General features: G+C 38.2%; 1 protein-coding gene across 1 annotated transcript; it reads left to right on the top strand.

Annotated features, from left to right (window-relative positions):
- Positions 1 to 7547: 7547 nt before the first annotated feature.
- Vajk4 (chitin-binding protein vajk4) lies at positions 7548 to 9084 on the top strand. Its single transcript, XM_018537865.1, has 3 exons — positions 7548 to 7559; positions 7843 to 8923; positions 8975 to 9084. Exons 1-3 carry the CDS (start codon positions 7548 to 7550, stop codon positions 9082 to 9084), a joined length of 1203 nt encoding a protein of 400 aa, XP_018393367.1.
- The last annotated feature ends 490 nt before the right edge of the window (positions 9085 to 9574 follow it).

Genomic DNA, 9574 nt, shown 5'->3' with positions numbered 1-9574 from the left:
CGGCGGCGGCGGTTTCGAGCGGACGTACATAACGGTCCGAAGTCGTGCCGATATGACCGGGCCGTTCGTCGGAGGTACGAACATAATCGCGACACGTTGTCGACGCGCGCGTAATACGGCTCAAATTACATATGCTGCCGAACGCGATAATCGTCCTCTCAACAAATAACGGGCCCCGAACTTCGCCCGTATGCGGAAGTGACAGATTTTCACCGATCGAGTCGGCGAAATTTCGTATATGGATAATTTTTCGATCTAAACTTCGAAACTAGTTGGAAAAATCTTTATTAGAAAAAATAACAAATTATATATTATACATGAAATAATCAAATTTAATCTATTAATCATTTATAATATTAAACACGAAATGCATGCTCTGTTATAAAAAAATTAAGCATTGGAAACAAATTTTTATCAGCAATTATACACTACAAAAAATTGCTTAAAATTCAGACAAAAGCTGAAATTTTCTTACAGTCGTATTGTCTGAATTTTTAGCCATATTTTTCTAAATTTCTAACTGTAGTTGTCTGAATATATTTCTGATTTCAATATCTGAATATTCAGACAACATTCTATCCAAAAATTCAAACAATGAGACTGTAAGAAAACTTCAGGTATATAAATTTTAGGCAATATTTTAAAGCGTTCAAACAAAAGAATTTGGAAATAAAATTAATCTTAATTAGAAATTTTTTATAGTTATTCTTAAAACACGTTTATATAAATTTGTACTTATTTTCTTCGTATTACATTAATATTAATCTATTCATATATGATGGATTTATCATAGATAGATGAATAAAATAGATTGAATGAGCAGATATCTATAGAACGAAAGTAAGCTTTTTCGACGGAAAAACTGAAAGCCGTGTCGTAAATACACGTTATTAATCATATATGCGATTTTCCGTCATCGTTTCAATATGTTAGTGGCGCAACGCACGGTAGGTGAGTGACTGCGTGAACTTTTCGTCGCGGATCTGATGTGATTTGCGCGCACGTATATATGTGAGTGTATGCGTTGCACGCGTACTTTCCTCTACTCTTCGCAAAGAAGAAAAAAAAGAATCGAGGCAAAGGCGCTCGCGCGTCGCGCATATGTGCACCGAAGTGAAATCTTCACAACTATCCTGCCGAAGAAACGTAACGCTCGTTCTGTTCACTCGAGGAGTACTGAGATCCACAATCAGCTTTCTTCGCTCAAGCGTGTATTGAAACTGAATCCTTTTAAACAGAATCTATATACAAAGTTTAATGATTGTAAAAGATATTCTAATTATGCTGTTAATATTCAATTCAAATTTGCTAATCGATTTAAATATCCAAATATCAGATATAAAATGATTATAATAAGAAAAGAACGGATTAGCGCTGAGCTAAAGTATCTAAAAATGTAGCTAGATGCACAGATCTAGCATTAATTTTGTTGGATCAAAATAATAGTGTAAGACTTTATATACATTGCTCATCACGCTTTATATGTAATTATTTCAATGTCCGTCAAAATTATTTTCGGATTTGCAAAATCGTTCTCTCTGTAAAGATATAAAGGAATCTTTTTATATAATACGTATATATATGTATATAATAGATGTATAAACTTTAAATTAAAAATAAATTATGTATATTGCATTTTGCAATCAGTTGAACATTTTTTATGATTTGAATAATTCTGTTTTATAAATACAATTCTGTGGATAATAAGGTTTGGATTTTTAGAATAATTTGATTTAAATTCGAATTTAAGCAACTAATGATAATTATTTCAAATAAGCATCATACGTGTGTTTATCGTATGAATATCTAAATATACATAGCTTTGATTCTAACGCAAAGCAGTATAGTTACCACGCTAATTAAAAAAAATAAATGTTACGCGATAATATCAGGCTCGTGTGCGAACTTTGATTTCACAGTTGCCACAGGATAGCCGTGGATTGGTCTTTCCGGTTGTCGGAGTCGTAAATTGCGCGCTGCGGAAAAAGAGGCGATTCGCGCGCTCGCAAAAGTCACTTGGTCGTCGCGTTAGTCAAGGCAACATCTTAATGGGATATAGCCGAAACTGCAGGTTGCACTGCCCGCCGTCGTCCAATCGCACGGTAGTTAGAACGCAATTAAAGTTACATAATCTTTCGCGGCCGCTCGTTTCGCGGGAACAGAGAAGCATTCGTCAAAGGCCCTTTGACATCGGCATCATCAGTAATGCGTTAGTTGTTGACCGAAAAGTCTTCTTAGAAGTCCGCAGGTGCGTCTTATGGCGACCTCGTCGCAGGTGCGGCACGCTTTTCATGATAACCGCAAGGGCGGTTCGCGCGCTTCTCAATTTTCCTCGATTCGTTCGCGACAAGCGTGAGACATTTAATTACCGTTTGTGTTTTATTCCCACTCAAAGTACTTGCGTTCAATATACGCAAAAAATAATTTTGTTGCAAAGTATTTCAAAATTTAAGAAATACAATCTGAAAATAATTTTATCGGATCATTGAAATTATAATTATAGGATAATGATGATGTGTGGCGCAACCTGCAGTGATCCACTTGTGAATTTTTTGAGGTTCGCCAATTTATAGACAAAAATATAACATTATATTTTCTGTTTTATGCAAGTGTTATATGCGACAAAGACTTTCTATTTCTAAAAACGACTCTCAGAAAATAATTCTTAAAAAAGATCACACAACATAATGACGTGGATACCATATTTAAATATAATGGGCAAAAAATGTAAAAAATTTTGGTAACCAACTTGAGCGTCCTGCATAATTATAATATATATTCTGATGGTCTAACAAAATTATTTTCAAATCTAGCTAAATTTGTAGATTCTTTAAGAAAATAATTTTTTCGTGTAATAGAGAGTAAAGTGGACGGCCAACACGACGATTACGTTTTTAACGTAACCGTTGACCGGTCACTCTGTCATTAACTCCGTCAAAATAAAACGTTTACATTGCTCCGCACGCGGCAAAAAATAGTGGTTATCGTAGCAGACCGGTTCGCACGGCGATTTGCTCGCTTCGGCATTACGATTCCTGACGATCGCGCGATTATAGTCGCGTTATCCTCGGCACATCGGGAATAGTAGTTATCCACCGCGAGGAGGATGCGCTTTTATCAACGCAACGATTCTCGCCGGACATACTGTGCAATCCTTTTTTTAGGGTGTCCCTCGACCGTGTATCCCATCGATTAAATCATATGGCGGAAGAGCCCGCTTTACGATGCATCGAGGCCGAAGTGTTATTACTCTCCTTAACACAGCTTCCGAGCAGAAATTCCGGGTCGCGCCCGTATAACAACATCGAAAAAGATGATTAATAACGCCCGCGGTCACCGAGAAGCGCCGTAATATTACGCACGGAAATCAGTCACACGCCGCTTCCTACCAACCAAATTCACGGAGTTCGTGACGGTGGAACATTAAGCGTGCAACTGCCGCGCCGCGCCGCGCCGCGCCGCGCCGGGGCTACCTGTTTGGCGCGTTGTAAAATTTCGGGGAAAGTCGTGCGCCACATCTCCTTTCACTTACCCGTCAAACACCTCGTTAGATGCGTTACTATTAATGTGAATTGATTAATATGGGCACAACTTGTAAATAAACATAAATGTATGCGTTTTAATAACAATTATCAAAGTACTATACTTTCTAAATAATTATTAAATTAATCTTAACGTATTCAATTTTTTTTATTGAAATTAAATTTCGCAAAAAACGCCTTACTTTTTTTTTAATTTGTTACTTTCATAAACAAGATATGAGTTGAGATAAAAATTTTTCCCGATGTGCGCGCTTTTTTTTATCACTTTCTGTAAACGAATTACGTGAAAAAAGAACGTTCAGAAAATGCATGGAGGAAACGCACGACGCTGCAGCATACGTCACGAATTTAGCGTGTGCGTGAGACAGTTGTTAATACCGGTTAACAATTAATAAAAGAAGCTACTGACAGGAGGGATACGCTGCTCTCGCGTGAGAGCGCGCACGAGAAACCTTCGAAAATTCGATGTTCATGTTTCACCATCGGCGGTGCGAGCTTACGTGATCGCACGCATTTTTTTTTTTTTTTTTTTCAAAGGGCGTACGGCCGAATCCGCGGAAAGAAAGGAAAAAAAGGACGCTGCAAAAGGAGAACGCGGAGCAGGTCGTAGAAAACGCATGCTCCTCGTTCGGATTCACGCCTCGGTAGGCCCGGCGCGCTGTGGCCGCGCACGCAACATAAAAGTTTCCAATTATAATGCACGGCATGATACTTCATTTCGTCCGTCGTCAATTAAAAGCCACGAAACGCCCGACGGCGGCCATCGCTACCGAGTAATTTGCGCGCCGGTAGCGATGGACTATCCTCTGGAAGAAATGCCTGAAAGAGAGAGAAAGGGAGAAAAAAGAGAGATGCATGGAGAGCGTGAGCTTATTATCGAATATTCTGCAGTGGGCCTCATCGAGATATTGTACAATCGAGAGCATTAATGCCATCTGAAACGCCTATCATTTACAGAGATTTTATAGAATAACTTAATTCGACGTCAAAAATGCAAGAGCTTTAAAATTTTTTTTATACGAAAAGTAAGTATTTTAGATTTCTAATATTTTTTTCTTAGTAATAAACAGTACAAAGTTTATATGTTGGTACATATAGTTTATTTATCTTAAAGTAAATAATACTGGATAAATTAAGTTTTCATTGTACAGAGTTACTCTAATATATGATACATATAATACACCTTTAAGGATCCGTAAAATATTTGAGTCATACAATTTTAACAGATAGGCAAAAAAAGATGCATTTTTTAAATATTATAGAGAAATTTAATGATTGAGTATTAGCGTACCGAATGGCATTAATACTTCTGATTCTACTGTCGGAAAATGTTACACGTAACGTTTAGAAAGAGGGACTGAGAAAGAGAGAAAGGTGAATGTCTTCTCCAATAAGATAATTGCGCAGGAAACGATTAGAGTTATGATTTGCATTCGCAGTATTACCTCCAATGGCGAAAATGTATAACAATTAAATCTTCATTTAAATAATAACTTTAAGCGTTAAATTAATTTACTGCCTCTTATTAGCAAATTTAAGGCTCGCGTTCCAACAATAACTGATGACTATCTAAATGATCAGTCATTGAGTGAGCAATGTGATCGTTTGTTATTATATGGTGTAATAAAAGATATTAAACAACAGTTATGTAAAATATAAATGAGTAAGCACCATCTAATATGTGTATGTATGTGTCATCTAAAAATGTCTTTCTTGTATATTCAATGTACATCTTAAGGAGTCAAGAACATGACATAATGAGAAATCAATTTTTTTCTATCTAAAGACGTTACGATTGATTCGCGCAAAACGAACCTTATTTGTGATATCAGATGTAAGTTCGTGTAATTTTCTCACAAATTACTTGTTCGCATCTTTTAGCCACTTAATGTCCATCTTAGTGCCTTAATGTCAAAGTTAATTAACAATGTGGATCAGTCGATTAAAGAAGGGTCTCATTTGGGTGCGAGATACATTTATCATCTTTACCGTAATATTTATCGGAAAGGACACGTATAACGAGTGTCCGCCGTAAGATGGTGGTACGACCCTCAGGGATGCTTGAGCGGCGATTAATCGTTAAAAATTGCGGTTTATCTTGATCCTCGATCGAAATGTGCGGCGCGCATGCGAGCGACCGTATTAACATATAGCATTAGATATTCCGCATGCGAAGCTCGCGCTTATATTAAGCGCGAGCGGTATTCGCACAGCTTTACTTGGATTTCTACAGTAATTACACGCGCATAATAGGCACCCTCGTGCGCCGTCGATACGGTCAGTGCGAAAGCTCAGATTGCACCCGGGACAAATGGCATTGAATGATAACGATAATGACGATAACGCCGTGTTTAAAAGTAGCACTGAGAAAATAATATTAGTTGAAAACGGATAAAAACAGAAAATCCTAATTAAATCCGTCAGAATTTCGATTATCTCAACTAGAATTTATAGTAATAATAGACAATTTTCTGGTTAAATCTACTAAAATTCTAATTAAGATTGATTTAATCAGAATCCTCTGTGGAGATTGTCCATTTTCAACAAACCTTTTCTTAGTGACGATATGACGTAGCGGATATATCTGCAACTATTGGCAATTACGGAGCAGAATATATAGCATGAGAAAAGTGCTTCTTGAAAAAATGCTTCAAGAGAATTATGACACATGAAAGTAACACGCGATGCTAGTTAAAACGTACAAACGATTGACGATGCATACAGTCTAATGGGCCGCGACGAAATAATGCAAACGTACGTAATCGGTATACATGAGGAGCGATTAATTCAATTTGTGGATGCATATTAAACGACGTGGTGTGAAAATACTACGGAAACTTTTTACCTGATATTGTAAATCGTTCGTTTAGCATTACGAGCTCTCACCGTTGATCAACCGTGAAAAAGCACGCGGCAGGTACAAGGATAATACGCTGGTTTAGCCTTTAATGTTGCGTCGCACATGGCGGCGCAAAACCAATTTTTGTGACAAGGAGAGACGGAAATCACGGTGTTGCACATTCGCCGACCATAACTGCGCGTACGTTAACTTCCTCCATTTACTTTGTAGCCATTTACTTCGTGTAATGCGTGTACACATGCATACGTGTATATATATATATGTATGTAAAGAACACGTTATTTACATATTATGTAGCATTAGATATAATAATTAGATAATATTATATAATATTATGATAATTATATAATATTACATATATCGATAAATGTATTAGTGATAAAGTTATTTTCCTTTTAAAAGCACAGTTGACACAAATATCGTTTTATCCTTCTTCTTAGCATTTAGTAAATGAAGCTATAACAACACTTGTGTCTTCTGTGTTTTCTAAAAACAAAACAGCTATGATATGGATATTTTTCATAAACTCGTATCAAAGTCTAATATTTACTGTATATGTATAATTACTTTTATAGAAAAAGTAATATATCTAACATTATTTACTATTATCTTTTTATTAATTATTCAAATATAATATGCATTTATATCATACATTATTATACATACGTTATGTCTAAAAAAAATTAATTTTTCAAATTTTGTAACAAATTTCCCAAATTATTTGAATATGATTTTTTTAAGATTGAAACTGTGGATATTAAATAAAGAAAATATTTCATGTAAATACACATATGAAAAATCTATGAAATATATGTAGATATATACATATATATATTATCATTATTTGTATTGATTGCGAGTAGAAAAAATTAATTGCCGTAAAATATTTAATACTTGAAATAGATCAAACTTTAGGCTGTCGCGAAAGAAATTCATGTGCCATGTGTATCCATTTCCTGAACTCGCCTAACCGAGTTCTTTTTTGTCAGTGTACGTAAAGCAAGACCCCGTATGGATAATATGAGCGATGAGGTGCAGGGAAAGTGCTAAGCTATTATAGCGCGAAGTATATAAGGCTCAGCTTAGAAAACGAAGCGGTTCAGTTAGTGGTCATACGCCACGCTAAAATATACGTGAACTCGAGAATGAATATTAAGGTAATATTAAGGTCATAATATATCAAATCAAATAGGAAATACACGTTTCATAACGTAAGATGTCAGTAATTCTTTTTTCTTTTTTAAGTTGTTCTCGTTACAAAATAAGATGAAATATTTCAAGTCTAGTGTCTTATAATACTTTTGTGCAATTTCATAATTTTTATTATTTATCACTTACTAATTACAATTCTATTAAATTATTATATATTATACATATATTGTATATTAAATTATTAATCATATAAAGCTTTATAATAACATTATTTGAACGTGATTTCAGATTGCCATCATTTTGGTGGCAGTGGCCACCCAAGTTATATGCGCGAAGGATTCGAGCAAGGTAGGAAAGAGCTCGCAGAATGTCGAAGCCGCGGAATCAACGGAGAAGAAAACAGAAAAACGTGGACTCCAGCATAGTTTCGGTGATTTAGGCGGTGGCGGTGGCGATCTACATGGTGGCGGTGGTGATTTAGGCGGTGGCGGTGGCATTGGTTACGATCAACATGAGCATGTGAAGACGGTGACGGTTGTAAAGAAAGTGCCAGTACCTTATGAAGTAACGAAGCACGTACCCTATCTGGTGGAGAAACACGTACCATACGAAGTGAAGGTCGGCGTGCCACAGCCCTACACCGTCGAAAAGCATGTGCCCTACCCTGTGAAGGTGTTCGTCAAAGTGCCGGTCCACGTGCCGCAGCCGTACACCGTCGAGAAGAAGGTGCCGTATGAAGTGAAGGTGCCGGTGGATAAGCCTTACGAAGTCAAGGTATACGTGCCACAGCCCTACACCGTGGAAAAGCACATACCAGTGCCGGTGAAGGTACCGGTACCACAGCCCTACACCGTCGAGAAGCACGTGCCTTTCCCTGTGAAGATAAAGATTCCGGTTCCGCAGCCGTATCCTGTGGAGAAACCGGTGCCCTACGAGGTGAAGGTACCGGTGGACAAGCCGTATCCAGTCCCTGTGCCGAAACCGTATCCGGTCACCGTCGAAAAACCGTATCCGGTGCCAGTCGAAAAGCCGATACCGTACGAAGTGAAGGTGCCAGTCGACAAACCGTACCCGGTGCCAGTGGAAAAACCATATCCGGTGCCAGTGAAGGTGCCGGTTCCGCAACCGTACCATGTTCACAAACCGATACCGGTGCCGGTAGAAAAGCCGATTCCAGTGCCGATCAAAGTGCCGGTTGACAAACCGTATATCGTCGAAAAGGAGGTTCCGGTTCCGGTCGAGAAAGAAATACCGGTGCCAGTTAAAGTTCCGGTGCACATACCGATTCACATACCGAAGCATGATCACGGTGATCTGGGCGGCTACGGCGGTGGAGGCGGATATGGTGGCGGTGGAGGCGGATATGGTGGCGGTGGAGGCGGATATGGTGGCGGTGGAGGCGGATATGGTGGCGGTGGAGGCGGATATGGTGGCGGTTACGGCGATGGAGGTGACTTCCACGGTGGCGGTGGTGGAGGTGATTTCCACGGTGGCGGCGGCGGCGGAGGTTACGAATCGATTCATGGCTGATCCTTGCGACGACGAATCGCGGAGCGCACGCGAGAAACGAACATCGAGCTGCGTTTTATTTTTACGAAACGCTTTCACTCCTTCGATGTTAGATGCTCGCGTATTATCCTCCGAATTGAGAGAGATACTTCTCATCGGATTAGTTCAGCAATTCTCGAGAAGTAATCTCTAGAGCTATAGGAGAAATTTTAGCTTTAAGCAAAGATCTTTGTTCGGAGATTATTAGCGAGTTAGAAGAAATATGCAGGTGACAATTAACAGTCGCGATTGACGAGTTTACCGTATTCTTGTATTATATTTCCGGAAATCCAGGTAAACGTAGTGATTATTCGGCAATACTCTTAGACTGTGTATTATGATAATAAGTTAAGCGAAATCAATTACTCTATGGATTATGTCCTCTGCGGTAACGAATCGCGCACGTTAATAAATTAACATATCCGGAATCTAAACCAATGTATATCTTTCTATATTTAAAAAAAAAAGTGCA

The sequence above is a fragment of the Cyphomyrmex costatus genome, unplaced genomic scaffold (assembly GCF_001594065.2).
Source record: "Cyphomyrmex costatus isolate MS0001 unplaced genomic scaffold, Ccosl1.0 scaffold1845, whole genome shotgun sequence".
Classification (NCBI taxonomy): domain Eukaryota; kingdom Metazoa; phylum Arthropoda; class Insecta; order Hymenoptera; family Formicidae; genus Cyphomyrmex; species Cyphomyrmex costatus.
Note: the sequence above shows the minus strand (reverse complement) of the source record. Positions and strands in the feature narration are given on the sequence as shown.